General features: G+C 61.3%; 3 protein-coding genes across 3 annotated transcripts; all 3 read right to left on the bottom strand.

Annotated features, from left to right (window-relative positions):
* Positions 1–102: 102 nt before the first annotated feature.
* Positions 103–3,797, bottom strand: PIGS (phosphatidylinositol glycan anchor biosynthesis class S). Its single transcript, XM_034069074.1, has 12 exons — positions 3,717–3,797; positions 3,494–3,633; positions 3,318–3,429; positions 2,873–2,962; positions 2,669–2,760; positions 2,317–2,515; positions 1,913–2,055; positions 1,698–1,812; positions 1,372–1,517; positions 1,161–1,261; positions 754–964; positions 103–667 (listed from the first exon to the last, which is right to left on the bottom strand). The coding sequence occupies exons 1-12, from the start codon at positions 3,751–3,753 to the stop codon at positions 392–394; spliced, it is 1,662 nt and encodes a 553-aa protein (XP_033924965.1). The 5' UTR covers positions 3,754–3,797; the 3' UTR covers positions 103–391.
* A 455-nt stretch (positions 3,798–4,252) lies between these two features.
* Positions 4,253–7,857, bottom strand: ALDOC (aldolase, fructose-bisphosphate C). Its single transcript, XM_034069060.1, has 9 exons — positions 7,738–7,857; positions 6,881–7,000; positions 6,586–6,797; positions 6,449–6,503; positions 6,218–6,378; positions 5,720–5,803; positions 5,457–5,631; positions 5,174–5,373; positions 4,253–4,732 (listed from the first exon to the last, which is right to left on the bottom strand). The coding sequence occupies exons 2-9, from the start codon at positions 6,990–6,992 to the stop codon at positions 4,637–4,639; spliced, it is 1,095 nt and encodes a 364-aa protein (XP_033924951.1). The 5' UTR covers positions 6,993–7,000; positions 7,738–7,857; the 3' UTR covers positions 4,253–4,636.
* A 2,225-nt stretch (positions 7,858–10,082) lies between these two features.
* On the bottom strand, positions 10,083–16,322 carry SPAG5 (sperm associated antigen 5). The gene is made up of 20 exons (XM_034068949.1): positions 15,443–16,322; positions 14,902–15,304; positions 14,625–14,817; positions 14,220–14,336; positions 14,025–14,117; positions 13,802–13,936; positions 13,601–13,694; positions 13,437–13,530; positions 13,269–13,350; positions 12,783–12,916; positions 12,313–12,478; positions 12,026–12,206; positions 11,744–11,815; positions 11,508–11,631; positions 11,223–11,334; positions 10,915–10,995; positions 10,688–10,831; positions 10,517–10,579; positions 10,356–10,436; positions 10,083–10,262 (listed from the first exon to the last, which is right to left on the bottom strand). Exons 1-20 carry the CDS (start codon positions 16,320–16,322, stop codon positions 10,149–10,151), a joined length of 3,363 nt encoding a protein of 1,120 aa, XP_033924840.1. The 3' UTR covers positions 10,083–10,148.
* Between the last annotated feature and the right edge of the window lie 4,077 nt (positions 16,323–20,399).

Genomic DNA, 20,399 nt, shown 5'->3' with positions numbered 1-20,399 from the left:
AACGAGTGCTTTAGACTAAACATCCCTAAGACAGAAGCCAGACCCTGTAAGTCAATAGTGGGGCACATGGGGCACCCACACAGATGAGAGGTTCACACAGCCTCATACCAGCCCCCAGCACAAGCAGGGTTTTGTCTTTATTTATAGAGCAGCTTGTTCCAAACAGAGCACAGGGCCTCTCCTCGCTGATCTCTGCAGATCCAGAGCATTTCCCACCCCTCAAAGCAGCCTCTTCCCACTCCTGCAGCTTGGCCACAGCAGGCCTGAGCCAAGCTGCTGCTCCCAGCACTGCACCATTGCAGGGCACCTTCCTGGGCCACTGGTCCACGCCAACAGGCTCCATGAGGTAGGGACAGCCCCAACCCTAAGACAGGGCACCAGGACAATGGGTTCAGTCCATCTTGGTGGGCTCTTTCTTCTTCTGCCTGGTCTCCCGGATGATCTTGGCCAGGGAGAGGAGGATGGGGACAGCCATGGGCAGGAAGAGTGGGATGTAGATGGCAAACTTCTGGTCATCAGGGAAGTAGAGGAGATGGAGGAGAGATGGGTCAAAGAAGGCTCGCTCCGAGGACGTGGCTGCCTCCTTGCTGGCCTGGAAGGCTGAGTGCAGATGGCCTGCAGCCAGCTTGTCCATGGCACTCTGTGCTGAGGCCACTGCTTGGTACACCTGCATGGGAACAACACCAATGGTCAGGTCCTGGGCTCTCACCCACAGCAGCACCCGGACCCCACCTCAGGGTGCTCCAGCCCTACCTCAGAGGCAACATCATCTTTGATGACAATGTTCCCGATCTTGTCCAGGAGCTGGGCCAGGGAGGTCAAGGTGGTGGAGACGGTGGCGATGTTCTCCACAGTGTGCGCCCAGAGCAGGCGGTCCAGCTCCCAGTCAGCCAGCCCCTCATTGCCAGGGCTCTCCAGCAGGAACTCTGGGGGCAGCTCTTCCCGAGATAACCCAAACAGTAATCTGGGATAAAAGGGAAGGTTCCAGCCCATATCACAAGCCTGCAGACCCACACATGCTCCCTGCTCTTCCCTTTCCCTGCTTCATTCAGTCCTAGCAGGGCTCAGCTGTGCCTTGATGGCCTGGTTCCAACCCCACTGATTTCCACATGTGCCACAGGAGCACACAGAGGCCTGGGGAGGGAGGAGAACATCCTCACCGGAGCTGGGCCAGGAAAACCTCCATCACTCGCGCCATGTCCACATCCACATGCAGCGGGAAGGAGGTTTGGGGGGAAGCAGGAGCTTCCACATTGTAAACCTGTAGGAGAATGTGTCAGTGAGGCACCGGAGCCCTGGGGCTGGCAGGGCCACCAGCACTGGGAGGATGAGGAGCCACCACCATGGCCAGCAACCCCAATGACCCCTTACCATGATGCCACCCCAGCGGGGGCTGTGGAAGGCATTGGTGCTCACGGGGGCTCCATCCTTATCCTGGATATACAGAGGAGAATGGGAGCGCTCCGGAATGTACAGCAGGAAGTTCAGCACAGGGTAGAGTGAGGCAGCGCTGGAGCCTGCAGTGGGATAGAGTCAAAGAACCCCCCTGGATGGTGGGGATGGTGAGAGAAGAACCCAGCCCTGCTCCTCCTTCCACAGCAAGACACTGCTTGCTCGGTCACCCACACTGCCACCAGGGGTGGAAGGGGCACAGGCCATGGACCTCAGCAGAGCCTGGCCAGGAGCACAGTGCTCACCCAGCCGGGCCTCCACGGGGTTGATGACGTGTGGGAGGCTGTGAGCGCTCAGGAGGAAGCTGGAGGACATCTTGTCGTAGCGCGGTGTCACTCCTAGGACAGCATAGTACAGGATCTGCAGGCACACGGTGGAGGTGTTGCTGCAGAGCAGCACGTCCCAGGGCACGCAGGGCCAGCGGGGCTGCGCTCTCCCCATCGCCTCTCCTAACCCTCACCTGTGAATCAACAGAGAAGTTGGCCACCAAGCTCAGTTTGTCCAGGACGGGCTGCACGTAGCGGGTCACAGCATCCTCGATGGCCCAGTGCACATCGTGGGACTTGGGGTCGGGGTTCAGGAGGCTGAAGGTGATCTCGTACCCTGCCAAGGACACGCAGGCTGTGAGGCACCAGCACAGGCAGTACCTGTGGATGCTGAGGCTGGGAAAGAGCAGACACCCTCCTCCAAGCTCCCACCCAAGGTGGGGTCATGGACCGATACCCCAGCACATAGCAAAGGCAAAGGGAAGACCCTGGTATCTGTTACCGCAGAAGACACCCAGGGATGGCACAAGGAGAGCAGGAATGGGATGTCCCCCACAGACAGAGGTCAGGGAATGGGGCTGCAGGGTCACATCCATACCCAGGCTCGATTTCAAGTTCCTCCGGGCATCGGGGCCAGGCTGGCCATAGGGCACACGGTCTGAGAGGGCAGCAGTGATGGAGCTGGCAGTGAAGGACATCACCTGAGTGAGCTGCTGGAGACGGGAGCGGAGGGCGGGCAGCGTCCCCACAGCCCTCACCAGGGCACTGCGGTGCTTCCCCACGTAGGCATTGATACCCTGGGAAAAGCAGGGATGAAGGCTGGCTCCTGCCAACACGGTGGAGAACAGCACCATGGTGCCTGGTGGGACAGCCTGGGGACGGATGCCTCCCCAGGGCACCTTTCAGGGGTGAAGCACGCAGAGGCTGCACCACGGGGTGCTGCTCCCTACCTGAGGCAGGAGAGGGGAGGTTTCAGGAACCACGTACATGGTCAGAGAGCCCAAGGAGGTGCCCTGCAGCGGGTGCAGAGCAGCGTCAGCCTCTGGGGAAGATAGAGGTGTTAGAAGGGTTGGGAATTCCACTCCAATCCCCATCCCACAGCCTCAGAAGGAGGAGGTTGCTCCCCCTGCTCCCCCAGCCCCTCATCCTGGTACCTCGTGCAGTAGCCGCATCCAGCGCTGCCTCCTCCTGAGCTGTGGTGCTGCGATAAAGCATCTCATAACGGGATGTGACGCTGGTTCTCACTGACAGGAAGGGGACAGAACCCGATTCCCTGATCCCTCACAGAACTAGGAAGGAGAAGGGACAGCCCCAGGGGACACACACCACAGGATCCTTTGGGGACCAACCTCAAGTGAGTGACCCACCATGGCACGTAGCCTCATGGGAAGGCAGCCCCATGCCACCCAGGGTGCATCCCACCCTCCAAGGGCTGACTTCATCCCTGTCCATAGGGAAAGGAGCCGGTTTCTTCCCTATGGCACCTTGGGTACGTTGCCGTCCCCATTCCTCCCCTGTACACCACCGGGCGCTGTGGTGATCGCATGTAGGGCAGGAAGGCAGAACCCCCCCTGCGCAGGGACACCCGCAGCCTCTCACCGTTCACCGGGATCTCCATCTCCTGCACGTCCCTGAACGGCAGCGCCCGCAGCAGGTCCCGGGGCAGCGACCCCGGTGCGAACACCACAGCGACGGGCACCGAGAGCTGGAACTGAGCGGCGGCAGCGTCAGCCCGAGCTGCTGCTCCGGGGACCCCGCTCCCGGCCCCCACTCACCGGCAGCCGGCCCAGCCCCGCGATGTCGCCGTAGGGCAGCGCGGCTCGGTACGTCTCGGTCGTCCTCCACCACAGCGGCAGCCCCAGCACCACGGCGATGGTCGCGAAGGACAGCGCGGCCCGACGGCCCCGCGCCCGCTCTGCGGGGACAGCGCTCAGCACCGGGACCGGCGAGAGGGGCCGGGGCCCGGGCACAGCGAGCGGGGACCGGGGCTACCGGTACCTGCTTCATCCGCCGCCAGCGCCGCCGCCGTCGCCATCTTCCCTTCCTGCCTCAGCCGACGGGGCGGTGCCTATGTCAAACCCAGCCATTCGGAGCGCCCATTTCCTGACAACAGCCAATGGGCGTGGAGATCGGGGAGCGGCGGCATAGATGGGCAGGTAAAAGGGCCAATCAGAGCGTGGCAGTGGCCTGAGGAGGCGGGGCTTGGCTGCATGACTGCTATGGGTGCTGCGGAGGGACAAGCGCTGCCCCTGTGGGCATCTGAGCCCCGCGGTTGGGAATGGGGCAGGAAACGGGGCCGCGGAGGGGCAGAGGCTGCCCAGGGGCTCCTCACACCACATAGCCCATAGGAAGCACTGGTCACATCCCCCCCCGGGCTCCCGTAGTCCCTCTATGTGTGTGTGTGGGCTGAGACCGGGCACAGCTCATTGCACGTGTGAGCAGGACCGAGGGACGGGGCGGCCCGCGATGGGGCAGCCCGCGATGGGGCAGCGCACGGTGCCCCAGTGCCTTGCGGCGAGGGAGGAGGCGGCGCGGCGCTGTCTCTACCGTTTATTCGCTGTTAGGCTATGTGGTACACATGGGGTGCACATGGCGAACACAACACAGGCGCCCCGAGGGCGGCAGCAACCGGGACTGCGAAGCTACGGCAGGGCGGGGGCACGGCCCCCCAGACCTCCCCTCCTGCCCCCCCACCACGCGGCCTGGCCAGAGCCCCCCACACCAACAGGGGCACTCGGGTGTTTCTCTTCAAGGGGGCCGAGTATAACCAGGACCCCCCCCCCCCATTTCATCTGCGTGGGGCCGCCCGTGGGGCGCGCTCCCCTTCCCCTCCCCGCGTGGCGGCTCCCTGGGGTGGCTGGGGGGGAAGTGGGATGTGAGCGGTGCAGGGAGGGGGCCGCTGGGGTGCACACAGGGGCTCAGTAAGCGTGGTTGGCCACGTACAGGGACTGCCCGGCGGCCCCCGAGTCGTCCCCGCTGCCCTCGTACTTGCCCAGCGCCGCCAGCCCGTTCACCTGCAGGGAGAGGAGACATCAGTGACCTCCATGAGTACAGCCCTCGGGGTCCCCCCAGCTCATGGGGACCCTCAGTGTCCCCTGCAACACCACAGCCCTTGGCCTCCTCCTCCCATGGGGACAGAGCGCTTGGCATCCCCCATCTCACCAGGCACAACCCTTGGTGGAACCCATATTACCCCACAGGACATTGCTTTTGGCATCACTCTTCACATAGGGACCCAGCTGTCAGTGTCCTGTGTCACCCACGGGGACGTGGCCTTTGGCATCCCCATTTTCCCATGGGGACCAAACTCTCACTGTCCCCCATGGAGACAATGCTGAATCCCCTCCATGGGGACCATGACATCCCTTGTCCTATGGGGCACAGCCCTCGGCGTCTCCCATCACCCTCAGCATCCCCTATCCCAAGGGGCACCGTCCCTGGTGCCACCCCATCACCTCTGCACGCTTGACGAACTCCTCAGTGGCAGCGGTGGCGTTGTCCCTCTGCCCGCGCCAGGCGCTCAGCGCCGATGCCTGCAGCGCCCGCCCATAGGAGAAGGTGAGAGCCCATGGCCGCATCAGCGGGCACGTGTTGATGGCGTTGAGGTTGATGGAAGCCTCCTCCTCGCTCTGACCCCCGGACAGGAAGGTGACACCTGCAGAGAGCAGGGTTACGGCTCACTGTGAGGGGCCGCAGGGCATCCCCCTTTGTGTCCCCATCCTGTCCTGGTGCTGGTACCTGGCACGGCGGGGGGCACGGTGCGACGCAGGGCAGTGACAGTGGCCATGGCAATCTCCTCAGGGCTGTACTTGGTGGGGCAGGAGTGCCCTGGGGTCACCATGTTGGGCTTCAGCAGGGTGCCCTCCAGGTAGACATGGTGGTCGCTCAGTGCCTTGTAGACAGCTGCCAGCACCTGGTGGGGACAGGCAGCATGGAGTCCCTCTGGCACAGCACAGCCCAGAGGGCAGGGTGCCTGCCCTGCTGCCTACCCCAGCACTCACCTTCTCCGTCACGTACTGGCAGCGCTTGAGGTCGTGGTCACCATCAGGCAGGATCTCTGGTTCCACGATGGGCACGATGCCGTTCTGCAAACACCATGCAGATGCCATCATAGGGATGTCCATGGATATCCCCATGAGGACCAATGACTGGACCCAGGATGATGCTCAGCCCCGAGGCTCAATGCCCACCCTTGGGCATTGAGCTCCATGGAACAATGTCCATGTTTGTGGGCTGATGCCCAGCCCCATGAAAAAATGCCTATTCCCATGAATTCGTGCTTGATCCCATGGGTGATGCCCACCCTATGGGGCAATGCCTGGTTCTGGGGGGCAATGCCCATCCATGTGAGTGCTGCCTAGCCCATGGGTTGATATACAGCTCCAGGGGGGATACCCAGGCACAGGCGCAATGCTGAGCCCCATGGGTCTGTGGGGTCAACACCCATCCCATGGGTCAATGCCCACCCTGTGGGGCGATGCCTGGGCACAGACACATACCTGCTGGCAGATGCTGGCATAGCGGGCCAGGACATTGGCATTCTCCATGATGGCGAGGGGAGAGGGAGTGTTGTCACTGATCTTCAGCACACAGCGCCACTTGGCAAAGTCAGCCCCATCCTTCTTGTACTGGGCACAACGCTCCGACAGCCCATCCAGACCTGCCAGACAGCGTGTCAGCCCCACAGCCCCAAACCCCACGGCACCCATCCCACTACCCACTGCACCTACCCTGCGTGGTGGTCTCGCCATCGGTCCCAGCCAGCGGCACAACACCCTTGTCTACCTGTAGAGAGAAGGGGACAGCAGCGCTGAGCCCCACCAGCACCCTCCAAGCACCCCCCAAACCCACCGGACACCCCCCACACCTTGATGCCCACGACGATGCCCTTATCCTTGATCATCTGCACGAAGGGGGTTCCATCGTCAGCCTTCTGGTACATGGTCTCGTGGAAGAAGATGACCCCCCCAATGCATTTCTTCACCCGGCTGTCGGCGCTGAAGAGGATCTGGCGGTACAGCCGGCGGTTCTCCTCCGTGTTCTCCACCCCGATCTGGTTGAGGCGCTTCGCCATGCTCCCTGCGGGCACCCAGCACCCTCATCAGCCTCGGGTGCAGCGGATGAAGGGGTGTCGGGATGGATTCCCCCCCAAAGCCACTGACCTACGGACTCATCTGCAGCCAAGATGCCCTTGCCCGGGGCCACGATGCGCAGCGCGATGTCCGACAGCTCCTTCTTCTGCTCGGCCGTCAGCGCGGGGTATTGGTGCGTCATGGTGGCGGCTGCGAGCAGACGGGCTCTGAGTCACGCACCGACGGGGCGGCACCTCCGTCTGCCACCGGTACCGGGGACCCCCCCACGGGGCGGGCGCGTTGCATCAGCAGGCGGCTGCCCTCACCCCGGCCCGGGCCTCGTGGAGGATGCCGGGGAGCTCCCAGCCATTTTGCTGCCTGCTCGCCCGCCCCCAGCCCAGCCATCTTGAGGGAGCGCAGCACCACGGGGCAGGCACGGGACACGGGGGGACCGGGGATGGAGGTACCCCGGAGCCGAGGGTACCCCGCGGGGAACGGCGGCAGCGCGGGGACGGGGACACCGGGGAAGGGAGAGGCGGAAACACGCCGGGAATGGCGCTACCTGAGGAGGGTGGACCCAACGGGTGGTACTACCCGAGACCTGCGGTACCCCGAGGTCTGGGGTACCCCGGGGATGGCGCCGTCCGGGCCGGGTGCGTCCCACCGGGCCGGCGATCCCCGGCAGCACCGCTTGGGCTCGGGCTGCGCCAGCGCAGGGGCTGGCTCCAGGCTGCCCCCATCCAACAACACCCCCCTGCCGGGGGTCCGTCCGCTCCAGAGCCCCCCCAGCCCTGCCAGATCCCCGGGATGGCGTCGCACGGATCCATCCCGGAGCCCTGCTGGGGCGGCCGGGTCCCACCGATGGGGTCCCACCGATGGGGTCCCACCGATGGGGTCCCACCGATGGGGTCCCCCCCACCACCCCCCGTCTCCCGGTCCCCCCTTACCGTGCAGGGCGGGCGGCGATGAGCGCGGACTGCGGGCTGCGAGCTCCGGCCCCGCGGTAAATGGGGCTGCGGTGCCGCAGAGCTACGTGACCGGCGGGGCGGCACCCGGCAGGACCGGCCCCCCCGCCCGCTCCGCCCCCCCCCGCCCCCGCCCGCACACCCCCCCCGGCGGCAGCCGCCGCTCCTACCCGCGATGGGAGCCCCGGGGCTACAGCCCCTGCTGGGACCCCCATGTGCCCCCCGGTGCTGCTGTGTGCTGCAGGCACCGACCTTCCCATCACCTCCGGACCAGGGACGCCCCCAACCCCCCTGTTACCGCTGCCAGCTACAGGTGGGGACCATCCCCTCATCACCCCTGTGCCGCCCTCCAGGCTGGAACCCCCCTGTGCTCCCCTATTACCACTGTAAGCTGTACGCAGGAAACTTCCCCCTCATCACCTCCAGGCCAAGAACTCCTCTGTATCCCGTTTATCACCACTGTCAGCTACAAGCACCTTTATCATCCCCTAAACCAGGGACCCCCCTGTTCCACCCTCAGGCTGGGAACCACACTGTGTGCCATCTTACTGCCACTATCAGCTAGAAGCAGGCACCTTCCCCTCATCACCTCTGGACCAGGGACCCCACTGTACCCCCCTAACCCATTACCACTGTCAGCTACAGGCAGGGTCCTTCCCCATCACCTCTGGACCAAAGCTCCCCCCGTGTGCCACCCCACTGCTGCCACCCCATTGAGACCCCAAGGCCCAGCAGCACAGGCCAGGGTGGGGGGTTCTCAGCCCCCCAAAGCCGCCGGGATCCGGAGCAGGGACAATAGCAGTGCCCGGGCTGCCTGCCAGAGCCCTGCTCTCCTGAATCCCCGCCGTAAAAGGAGGGCTCATGCGCCCTGCATGGCCTTAATCCCGGGAATAGGAGCGCATCTCCCCCTGCATCCCAGCACCAGCCAGCCTGGCATCTTCAGCGGGGGGGGGATATATCCCACAGCAGGGAAGGACACAATGAGGAAGCAGCGAGTGCTGCTCCCCCGTGATCCATTTACACACCCAGTGAACAGAATCGCAACCCTGAACACCTCTGGGTGCAAGGGTAAATAAAGGTGCCAGCACCCAGGGTGTTGCAACACCCGCCCCAGACAGGGCACAGGGCTGCGGCAGAGGGCAGGGAAATGTCACATCCCCCCCCAGGCATGGAGAAACGGGCCATTAAAAACCAGAGCACTTGTTGGAACTGCTATTCTGGGCTGTGACAAGGGAGGGAGGTGCTGCATGGCCCCCGTGCTGACAGGGAGCATCCTTGGGGTCGGGAACACGGGGAGGGGGATCCCGCAGGAGATGCCCCAGTAGGGAAGGAGGGAGATGAGGATGGAATCGTGCTGGGAGCAGAGGAGCCCCCAAGGGAGCCCCCCAAGCAGCAGCAGGGGACAAGGTGGGGGCTGGGAGCAGGAGCTGGCTGAGCTCCCAGTGCTTGGCTGGCAGCTCTCACAGCACCCAGGGGATGCTGTGGTTCAGGTCAGGCACAGACAGGATTGGGTCTGGCCAGGGATGGCCAAGATAACCGGAAGAGCTTCTATAGGTGTATTGCTGCCAAAAGGAAGGCTCAGGATAACATGGGCCCTCTCCAGAAGGAAACTGGGTAACTGGTGACCCTGGATTTGAGGAATGAGCCTCACAATTCTTTGAGCACACTGCTCAAGTCTTGGAAGGCAGAAGCAGGAACTAGGAAAGGATCAGGCTTGAGATCATCTTAGAAACTTGAATGTGCACAAGTCCATGGCACCTGATGAAACAGGTTTAAACTGAAACACAGGAAGGTCAGGTCAGATACAAGGAGGAAGTTCAAGGGTGAGACCATGGAACAAGCTGCCCAAAGAAGAGGTAAATGACCCATCCATGTTCAAGGCCCCGTTGGACAGAGCCTTGGGTGACATGGTCTCATGGGAGGTGTCCCTGCCCATGGCAGGGGGTTGGAACTGGATGATATTAAGGTCCTTTCCAACCCTAAATATTATGATTCCATGCTGCTTCATGCCAGAAGCACACTGGGAATGGGGAAAACCATCCCCACATGCCCCATGCTGGAGGTGCAGGATCCAGCCTCCGGTACCCCCACAGTGGGGAGGCAGGAGGGAGGCACAGAGGGAATCTAGGGCAGGAGGAGGAGCCGTGCTGCTGCCTGGGGAACACGGTGCCTGTTCCCTGCCAAGCAGCAGAGGCCCTGGGGTGGCAGGGAGCCGTGCCCATGGCCCCGTGACAGGGATGGAGCGGGAGCAGGCGGCACAAGCCGGACCAGTTGTCCCCACCCAGGGCACCGGGAGCTGCCTGCATGCAGCACATGGGGCAGGGAGGATGCCAACACAACTTTATTCAGGAAATGATTGCACCTTTGAAAAGGGGAAGGTTTCACCCCGGGGGCTATTGCGGCTCCAAAGCATCCTTGCAGACACTCTCTGGCTTCAAGCCCAGGTACTGCAGCAGGCTGTGATGCTCCTGGAACACCAGGGCCGTGTCAGGAACAGCCACCAGGACCTGGGGATGGCAGCAGTGTTAGGGACAGTGATTGGGATGAGGGGTGGTGGAGCTGCAGTCACAGCAAGGCTGAGAGCAACGAACAACCCTCACCTCCTTCATCTTCTTCTGCATCTCCTCATGGCTCCTCAGCGCTCTCTGGACGCTATTGAGCTGCACCTCCAGCCACTGGACCTGTGGTGGGAGATGCCTGTCAGGAACCTGACCTAAAGCTGGCCAGGGAATAGGGGACTAAACCCACGGGTCCTCCATACATTATCCGCGAGCCTCAGGTTCTCCTGCACCCTCTCCATGAGCAGCAACCGCAGTCTGTTCAGCTGCAACAAGAGCAAAGCATCACTGCGGGGCAAGAGCCAAGGTGGGGGGACCCTGTCCATGGGGTCCTGCAGGATGGGACATGACAGCAGAACCCCCCCCAGCCTCACCTCCTGCTGCTGCAGCACTCGGTCCTGCACATGGACAGTGTCCTCCTTGGGTCTCTGTTCCCTCATCTCCTTCCACAGCACCTTGGCCTCTGTCTCTGCGTGCTGCTGTGAGCGCTTCAGATCACGAATCTCTTCCTTGAGCCTCTGTGAGGGACAGGAGGTGCTGAGAGGGGGGTCCTGGAGCCTGCACCCCCGGGCATGCAGCCCGGCACAGCCCCATCACACACCGAGATCTCCGCACTCTGGTCAATGTGTTGCAGCATCTTCTTTTCCTGTTGGTTCACCGCGTCCTGCAGCTCCTTCTCCATCTACACAGGGGGAAGAAGCAGTGTCAGGCAGTGCCTGGCCCCGGGTGCCCTCAGTGCCCGAGGGGGGAGCAGGTTTTGTCCTGTTCCAGAAGGTCAGGCGAGCCAGGAGCACCCATGGGGCACCTCCAGAGCCGGTCACCCAGATTCCTCCGTGTCCTAGATCAGCGCCTGTCCCAGTTTGGCTCTGCCCTGGCCTGAGTGCTGGCCCACTTCTGGCACCAGCTCACCTTGAGCTTGCCCGTCAGGGTCTTGTTCAGCTTGGCGATGGTGGCAGCCTGGGCATTGATCTTCTCCTCGCTCTCTGTTGTCACCGTCTCCAAACGGAGCTGCAGGTTGGAGCTGGGAGAGGACAGCACCAGTGCTGAGGGGATGGGGATCACAGCCGAGCACGGTGCCGGGTACCAAACACCCTCTGGGGATCCCGCCAGCTGGAAAACCCAGGGCTGGGGCAAGAGCAGGTCCCAGCAAGGCTGCTCATGGCCATTCCTCAACATGAGCCCCACTGAACTCACATCTCTGTCCGCAGCGCCTTGAAATTGCTCTGTTCCCGGTCCTGCACGCGGTAGCTCAGCATGGCGAGGTCAGACACCACAGACTTCAGCTGCTTCACACTGTCCAGCAAATCATCCTCAGGCTCTGTGGGCAGGGCAGAAGCCTGTGAGAGAGCATCAGGGGACACAGAGCCAAGCAGGAAGGCATCCTGATCATCCCCCATGCAGAGCCCAGGGCAGGGTGACAGCCCCAGTACCTATTGCCTTTGGTGTAGCAGCAAGTTTGTCCTTGGTTAATGCACTCCCAGCTCCAGCAGCTTCATCAGCATCTGCAAGAGAAGAGGGTAGATGCTCTGTGCCTTGTGTGTTGCAGGGAGCACACCTCGAGCTCGCATCCATCCAAGGGCACTCAGAGGAGACCCTGGATGCTTGCTGGAGCCACGACCCAACCCATAGCTGCTATAATGAAATCCAGGCACTCCCAGGGAGGACAGGAGGAAGGGATCCGCATCCCTGCCATGCAGTGGGTACCAGCTCACCTTCTCCGGACACAGCTTTCAGGACACTGGCCACAGAGAAGCTCCCTGTGGCACATCGTGGGGTCTGGAACATCGGTGTGTGACAGGCGGGGGTCCGGACACGGTACGGGGTCTGCCAGCCTCGAGTACGTGTGACTGGGGTCCAGGTTCTGCTTTTCAATGGGGCAGCAGCAGCATCATCCTTCAGAGGGGAGGAAGAGCAGTGACAGCTCTGCCATGGCAATGGGGGGCTCGAAACATGGGGTGTCTGCCTCCTCCTCAGGCCACCCCCAAGGCAAAGCTCCCACCTCCTCCTGCAGAGCAGCCCTGAGGCACTCAGCGAGCTCCTGCAGCCGCATCTTGTTCTCCACGATGTCCTTGGAGCACCAGGAGATTTTGTTCCTCTTACACTGCATGTCGAGGAGCTCGGCCTTGGTGCTCTCCAGCTCCTTGCTGAGAGCAGCCTGCTTCTCCCTGTGGGATGGCATCAACCTCAGTGGGAGCAGTGTTCCCCTTCCTCAGCATGGGATGGGGATGTTTCCCATGCCTGCCTCCCACCGTGACCCAGGGGTGGTGCAAACCTCATGGATTTAGGGGATGGGATGTACCAAGATGGGATGTACCAAGATGGGATGTACCAGCCTTTCCCACCGCCCCATCCACCCGCCTGGGCAACCACACCAGAGTCATGTCCAGCTTTGGATCCCCCACCTTCCTAAAGGGGCTCGAATCCCCCAAAGCAGAGGGGTTCAAGCAGTGCCCATAGCGGGGCCAGTACCGCAGGCGCTGGTGGGAATCCATCAGCTCCTTGTGCTGCTGTCTTTCCTCCTGCAGCGTGTCCAGCGTGGACCTCAGCCTGGCCTCCACCTCCTGCAGCTGAGTGCAGGACGTTTGGTTCTCCTGCTCCAGGAACTGCAAGAGGATGGGGGGGACACAGCCATGGGTAAGGGGACCCATTGGCACAGGGTGCTGTTTCCTATTAGGGGCAGCTTTACCCTTGGAGACCAGCAGGGACATAGGGCAGTTTCTGGGGACAACACCACATCTGCATCCAGTGGGAAAACTCTCCTGGACAGCTTTCTGCCTCATCCCAGCAATCACTGCTGCAGGAGGAGCTGCTGCACTACGTGCAGGAAGCCAACCACCCTCATCCCCCTGCTATGGAAGGGCTAATCCTGCTCCTGGCCAGCCTCCAGCATTCCCATGAGGACATGATGGGAGCTGGCAGCGCGTGATGGTGTGGGCAGGGTCAGGCAGCTCTTACCTCCCGGCACTCGGTTGCCTCCCGCAGCTCCTGGCACAATCCATCGCGTTCCCGCTGCAGCACTTCCCGCTCCAGCGCCAGCCTGCAGGGATGGGATGGGATCAGGGTGGCAGGAGGTGTCTATGGGGCACACACACACCAATGCCCTGCCCCAGGGCTCAAACCCACGAGGCCATCTCCTCCTGCTGCTTCTCATTCTCCTGCCGCAGCGCATCCCGCTCCTGCTCCAGGCTGGCCAGGCTGGTCACCAGGGAGCTGTGGTCTGCAAGGGGCAGAGCTGTCAGTGTGGGGGGGACACAGGGGCAGCTCCAGCCCCACATCATCACCCATACCTGCGCGGAGGCACGAGTTGGCCACTGTCAACTGCTCCAGCTTAGCCACTGTGTCCTGCAGGGCCACCGAGGTCTCCTCCAGCTGATGAGATGCCTGCAGAGACACAGTGCGCTCTGGGCTTGCTTTGGGATGCTCTTTCCTATGGGGTATCCCCAAATCAGCCCCTGCCTGGGGCCAGCCAGCACAAGGTAACACCCGACCTCCTGCTTGGCTTGGAGGGCTTCATCCACTTGCTGCCTCATGGCATCCAACTCCTCCAGGCAGCTCTGCAGCTTGCTGGGAACCCTTTCCAGCAGGGCCTGGCACCGGGACACCAGGGTGCTCACCTGCTCCTGCTACGAGAGGAGACAGTGATGGTACAGGTGATGTCTGCTGTGTGTGGCAGTGCTCCCCACATCCATGGGGAAGGGGTCCAGGTCTCACCTGCTGGACAAGTGTTCTCCGCTCATCCTGCAGGCTCTGGGAACAGGTGTCCACGAGGTCCTGGAACACGGGGCGCTGCCTGTCCCAGGCATGCTGGGGAAGGGACAAGGACACCAGTGCTCAGGCTGAGCACACACCACACACACACACAGTGCCTGGCTGAGACCCATGGCTCAGCACACATCCACCACACACCATGTGCTCCACAGCCATCTGCAGCTGCTGATGCAGGTCCTGCTCCCGTCCCCGCTGCCGCTGCAGAGCATCCATCCTCCTCCGCAGCTCCAGGTAGAGGTTGCAGTAGATCTCCTCCTAAGGGCACCGTGGCAGAGTGGGGGGCTTTGCACCAGCCCTGCTCTATTGCTTCTCCATGACCCTCCCATTCTGCCCCAAACATGTGCCATGGATGCTTCCCGGCACAAAGGGATCAAACCCAGCAAGCTCAGCAGGTTGAGCCAGGCGAGATAATGCGGCTGGAGCAGCACTGGGGGCATGATGCTGTGAGCTTTACTTCCACTCCACTGGGCTGCAGAGCCACGGTCCCACAGCAGCACCAACGCTGCAGGAGCAGGCTGGCATCGCCCCAGTGAGGACTCTTACCCCTTCGGGGTAGGTGACATCGGTCTGGGTGAGTGCCTCCCTCTGCTCAGCCGGCCCCACACCAGGCAGGGATCGCTGGTTCTCATTCCAGTCCCGCAGCTGGAGCGACAGGGCCTCGATGATGATGAGGGCACTCGCCAGCCGCCCCTCCAGCTCTGCCCGCGGCAGGGACTTCATCTGCTCCCGGGGACAGCTGGGGACAGAGAGAGGGTTTGTGGCAGGGACAGTCCACAAGTGCCACAGCCCTGCCCGGGGGGATGCTCATCCCCACACTTACAGCCAGAGCAGGGAGTCTGTTTCGGCAGCGCTGTCCTTGGCACAGGGAGGAGGACCCGTGGATGTGTTGATGCTGCTCTCCCGCAGGTACCGCGGGGTCATGAAGGTGCCGATGGCTGCAGTGTGCACTGGGGTGATGCTGGTGCCAGTGGCTGCAGTGTGCACTGGGGTGACGCTGGTGCCGATGGCTGCAGTGTGCACTGGGGTGATGCTGGTGCCCGTGGCTGCAGTGTGCACTGGGGTGATGCTGGTGCTGGTGGCTGCAGTGTGCACCGGGGTGATGCTGGTGCCGATGGCTGCAGTGTGCACCGGGGTGATGCTGGTGCCGGTGGCTGCAGTGGGCACTGGGGTGATGCTGGTGCCGGTGGCTGCAGTGGGCACTGGGGTGATGCTGGTGCCCGTGGCTGCAGTGTGCACTGGAGTGATGCTGGTGCCAGTGGCTGCAGTGTGCACTGGGGTGATGCTGGTGCCCGTGGCTGCAGTGTGCACTGGGGTGATGCTGGTGCTAGTGACTGCAGTGGGCACTGGGGTGATGCTGGTGCCGGTGGCTGCAGTGTGCACCGGGGTGACTCTGGTGCTGGTGGCTGCAGTGGGCACCGGGGTGACGCTAGTGCCAATGTCCCGTTGTGGCAGGGTGGGACTGCTGGGGGGCTCCAGGATGCAGGTGGCTGGGGTGGGACTGCTGGGGGGCTCCAGGATGCAGGCATCTGCAATGGGACTGCTGGGGGGCTCCAGGATGCAGGCATCTGGAATGGGACTGCTGGGGGGCTCTAGGATGCAGGCATCTGGAATGGGACTGCTGGGGGGCTCTAGGATGCAGGCATCTGGAATGGGACTGCTGGGGGGCTCTAGGATGCAGGCATCTGCAATGGGACTGCTGGGGGGCTCTAGGATGCAGGCATCTGGAATGGGACTGCTGGGGGGCTCCAGGATGCAGGCATCTGCAATGGGACTGCTAGGGGGCTCCAGGATGCAGGCATCTGCAATGGGACTGCTGGGGGGCTCCAGGATGCAGGCATCTGGAATGGGACTGCTGGGGGGCTCCAGGATGCAGGCATCTGGAATGGGACTGCTGGGGGGCTCCAGGATGCAGGCATCTGGAATGGGACTGCTGGGGGGCTCTAGGATGCAGGCATCTGCAATGGGACTGCTGGGGGGCTCCAGGATGCAGGCATCTGGAATGGGACTGCTGGGGGGCTCCAGGATGCAGGCATCTGGAATGGGACTGCTGGGGGGCTCCAGGATGCAGGCATCTGCAATGGGACTGCTGGGGGGCTCCAGGATGCAGGCATCTGCAATGGGACTGCTGGGGGGCTCCAGGATGCAGGCATCTGCAATGGGACTGTTGGGGGGCTCCAGGTTGCTGGGCCCTGGGATAGGGCTGTCCAGGGGTGCTTGCAGAGCACTGCTGGAGGGCTCCATGGTGCAGGGCCCTGGGGTGGAACTGCCAGAGAGCTCTGGGTTGGTGCAGTTGGGGGGCTCAGGGGCACTGGGCACCAGGGTGGGAGTCCTGGAAGGCTCCAAGACACTGGGACCCAGGGCGAGAGTCCCAGGGGCCTCCAGGATGGTGATGCTGGGGGGCCCTAGGGTGCAGGGCAGCAGAGCATTACTGCGGGGGGACGGGACGACAGCTGGGGACTGCTGGGGGGTCCTGGAGCACAAGGCACGGGGGTGACGCCGCTGCGGGGCCCACGGGTGCGGGGCACTGGGCTGGCACCGTTATGGTCCTACAGGAGATAGGAAGGGGGGGTCAGGGTGCGCCCCCAGCACCCCGCCCTCCCCATGGCCCCCACCCCAATGCCTCCAACGATCCCCCTATTGCCCACCCCCAACACCCCCCCCCCGTTCCCCCGTCCCATCCCGGAGCGAGCAGGGTGAGGCTGTTGCGCCGGGGGAGGAGGTGATGGGGAGCGGAGCCCCGGGGGCCACCGGCGGCACAACCCCCCTCATGCACACACAGACACACAGCGGAGCGCTCCGGACCCACCCGGCCCGCACTCACGGCGAGAGGCGTGGCGGCCGCACGGCCCCGCTCCGGTCAACCCTGAGCCCGGTCTCGATCCTGGTCCTGGCCCCGCTTCGGTCAAGCCTGATCCTGGTCCTGGTCCAGGTCCGGTCTCAATCCCGGTCTCGGTCCCGATCCTTATCCCTATCCCGATCCCGGCTCGGGTCCGGCCCCGCCGCAGCCGCTGCCCATTTGAAAACCGGCGCTGCGCTCTGATCGGCTCCCGGTGCACGCCGGGAGAGGCTGTTATGGGCGTGGCTTAGGGCGAGACCACGCCCCCTCCGCGCCCCCCTCCCCGACCACCGGGGTCCGCCGAGGGGAACGGGTCCGGTTCCCCCCATCCCGGGGGCTTCCCCCGGCCCTGCCCCGGCCGTAGGTGGGGACGGACCCGGAGACACCTCCGGGAACAAACTGGTAACGAAGGTTTCCAGCTGACAAGCAGGAGTTCGTTCTTGTACCGGCAGACACGGGGATGGCTCCTCCTAACGTGTGTCCCACATTGCTGCACCAGCCGTCCTTATGTAGCCACTGGGCATACAGACATATACCTGAGGCTATGTATGTATTATGTTATGTTCCAGGCAGTTCCCCACATGCGCACACAAATGTGGTTGTCTCTGAGGGGGGTTTACTTCTTCCAACAATCTTCATCAGTCCTGGCAGCCTTCGGAGCATGTGCAGTAGATGCTCCTACAGCTTCACTGGTTCGTTAGCACCAGAGACATAATAACCCTGCTGTCCTCCTGCTTATCAGTTAGTTTACCTGTAGCCCATCCTGGACACCTGCTATTCCCAGACACTCCTTATCCCTGTGTCCTGTTGTTCTAGACTGTTTCTCTTAAGACAATGTCAACTATACGGATTTATCCTGGACCAGAATCCTCAGGCTGTTCTCCAGCTGTTCTCTCTCCATGTACCATGCACCTCAGTAATTCTCCATTGCTGCTGTTACAAAGCCATCAAATTTAACATTGCTTAAAACTGATTCCACAGTTTATAGATCCCATTGTGGGATTCTGTGTCCCCCTTGTTCCGGTGCCCGCGGCTCTTGGGTTCAGGGCCTCCCAGTCTGCAGTGTTCCTGCTGGACACCTGACGTGCTCCTGGTCTCAGCAGCACAGCCCTTCCCTCGGGAAGGTGTTTACATTACCGATCCCCATCTCCTGGGGACAGAAAGCTGCCTCTCCTGCTATCCACATCCACACCAAGGTGAGATCCATGTCCCAGGCAAGGACCATCTGTTACTGTGGCTCATCACTGAGCAGACAGCAAACACTGACAAGGAAACCTGCAAAGAGCAACCAACCATCCAGACAGGAGGTGCTGGTCCCACAGGACACGAACAAGACACATCACTGATGCCACCATGAGCAGAATGGGCCAGGCCTGACTTATGCACACTTGAAATGATAAAGAAAACATGTGTGGAACTTCTCTTTCAGAAAGCCCAGTCTTGCTGGGCAGCTCCTTGTGTCTCGAGTCACTGAGAACAGAGAACATCATCACAGCCCAGCCACACTCACTGGGCTGGCAATGGGGATGCTCTTGTGGCCACAGGCTCCTACATGGATCAGGCTGGAGACGGTGCTGCAGCCAAAGCTCCCAGGTCTTCCTCCTGCCCCCAGCAGCACAGACACTGGAAACCCCCCCCCACAGCCCCCTATAAATCCTCTCTCTGTTCTGCACCTCATGGACCTGCTCCTGCTCCAGGGTTAAACCACAGACTAAACTTCATCTGCCATTTCTCATGGAGACATCGCTGGGAAAACCAGGGCCCAAAGCTGAGCCCTGTGCAGGGCTCAGTGTTAGAACACAGTGAGTGGTTTTCCAGGCACCCATTCACATGCTGCAATACATCAGTAATGAGCTGAAAAACCTCATTTATTTGCAAATGTGACATTCACAGTGATGTATTCCTGCCCAAAGGGGAATACTGCAGTGAATGTCTTCAAGCTAGTGCCAGACAGAAGAGACTAAACCATGGTTTTCACTTAGCACTACCTCCCAAACTGAAAGCTGGGAGCTATTCGTTGAGCAGGACAAACAAATCTGCTGCCTGCAGATCAAAGGGATGTCTGATTTCCCCAAAAGAGAGATTTCCTTCAGGGTCTCTCAGTCTTTGCACCTAGAAAAGCCAACCAAAGCAGACCAGGGCTGCCTCTGCCACCACACATCAGGGCAAAAGGAGCTGTTCCCAACACACAGAGCCCAGCTAACACAGTTCAGAGCATCCCAGTGCTCCAGGAACAGCACAGGTAAGTGAGGATCTGGAAGGAAAAACACACACAAAAGCATCGGAGCATCCCTGCACCAGCTCTTCTTGCTTCTGGAGGAGCCCTGCCAAATCCTATCCCCTCCTTCAGACAGAAGCAAGACAAGTATCACACCATCCAGCTGAAGAGAATGACTTTCCTGAGCAGATAAGTGGGCCAAACAAAGACCCTCTCTAGTCTCTTCCTCTCTTCAGGGCAGCAGCAGCATTGCTCCAAGCTGTCCTAAACATGCACATAAAGAAGCCAGGATTTCATTTTTCAGCCAAGCCAGAATCAGAGCATATTCCTGCTGGAGTCCTACCCCCCCCGGGAATAAATGTGTTTCTCTTGCTGCTTGTGCCATGTTTACACTTCCTTTCATGCCAGTTCTCTGGCTGAGACATGATATGACTTGGGGAGATAGAAGAGAAAGACACCTATGGCTGGCAGTCTGAGCGAGGTTTGACACAAGCTCAGCTCTATACCTGGGGTTATTTCTTGGGCCTCTGGAAACAGCTCAAGGATTTCTTTCAGCTGAAAAGTAAATGTTTGGGATAATCATAAACCATGTCCATTCCCCTCAAAATCTGAAGTGACACTTGAGCTACCACTAAAGGAACACAACATAGAGCTGGTATGTAAAGGATCATTTGGTTGAGGCTGAGAAAAGCCTTGCGCCTCTGGCTCCCACCCTCTTGGGCATCATCAGGATAGCCCCAACAACGGACTGCATTAGCACATTATTCTTACCATGTATTAAATATACAATAAGTAACCCTACATTTGCAGTCTTAGAGCTCTTTGGGCACAAACCAAGTACTGCTTAGACCTCAGAAGTCCCAGGGATATAAGGACTACCAATACTTCCTTTTCTCCCTGGGGTGAGGTGACTTCCCAAGATATGTCCATGTCCAAGGTCACTCCACGCAGGCTGAGAGCCCATTTTCCCCCAAACTGGAGGACAGACACTTTGTTCCTGCTCTTTCCTCTGGGCTGCTCATCCCTGCGCTGTATGCAGCAGGATGTGATGGCATCCCAGTGCGTTGTCCCCAGCAGAGCAGTCTGTGTCCCGAGATCATCCTCTCCAAGGGCAGTGGTTCCTCCTGACCAGGCACAGAATCATCATGGAGTTGTACAACATCAGGTTGGAAGGGACCTCCAGGTCCAACCTTTCCTGACAAATCATGTCCTAAGCTTAGATGTCCCAGCACCCTGTCCAGCCAAACCTTAACAGTGTCCAACA

The sequence above is a fragment of the Melopsittacus undulatus genome, chromosome 13, assembly GCF_012275295.1.
Source record: "Melopsittacus undulatus isolate bMelUnd1 chromosome 13, bMelUnd1.mat.Z, whole genome shotgun sequence".
Classification (NCBI taxonomy): domain Eukaryota; kingdom Metazoa; phylum Chordata; class Aves; order Psittaciformes; family Psittaculidae; genus Melopsittacus; species Melopsittacus undulatus.
The sequence above is the reverse complement of the archived record's forward strand: the minus strand, read 5'-3'. Positions and strand labels throughout refer to the sequence as shown.

Bases quoted from the DNA above. Each gene is read 5' to 3' on its own strand.
- SPAG5 (XM_034068949.1), bottom strand. From the start codon at position 16,322: ATGGAGCCCTCCAGCAGTGCTCTGCAAGCACCCCTGGACAGCCCTATC. The intron at 14,118-14,219 runs GTGTGTGGTGGA...TCCCTTCCCCAG, and splicing joins AGATGGCTGTGGAGCACATG to CATGCCTGGGACAGGCAGCG. The intron at 10,832-10,914 runs GTGTGTGATGGG...TGTCCCTCACAG, and splicing joins ACCAGAGTGCGGAGATCTCG to AGGCTCAAGGAAGAGATTCG.
- PIGS (XM_034069074.1), bottom strand. From the start codon at position 3,753: ATGGCGACGGCGGCGGCGCTGGCGGCGGATGAAGCAG. The intron at 1,813-1,912 runs GTGAGGGTTAGG...GTGTGCCTGCAG, and splicing joins ACTTCTCTGTTGATTCACAG to ATCCTGTACTATGCTGTCCT. The intron at 668-753 runs GTAGGGCTGGAG...GTTCCCATGCAG, and splicing joins AAGATGATGTTGCCTCTGAG to GTGTACCAAGCAGTGGCCTC.
- ALDOC (XM_034069060.1), bottom strand. From the start codon at position 6,992: ATGACGCACCAATACCCCGCGCTGACGGCCGAGCAGAAGAAGGAGCTG. The intron at 6,379-6,448 runs GTAGGTGCAGTG...GCTGTCTGGCAG, and splicing joins TGGCGAGACCACCACGCAGG to GTCTGGATGGGCTGTCGGAG. The intron at 4,733-5,173 runs GTGATGGGGTGG...CTCTCCCTGCAG, and splicing joins AGTTCGTCAAGCGTGCAGAG to GTGAACGGGCTGGCGGCGCT.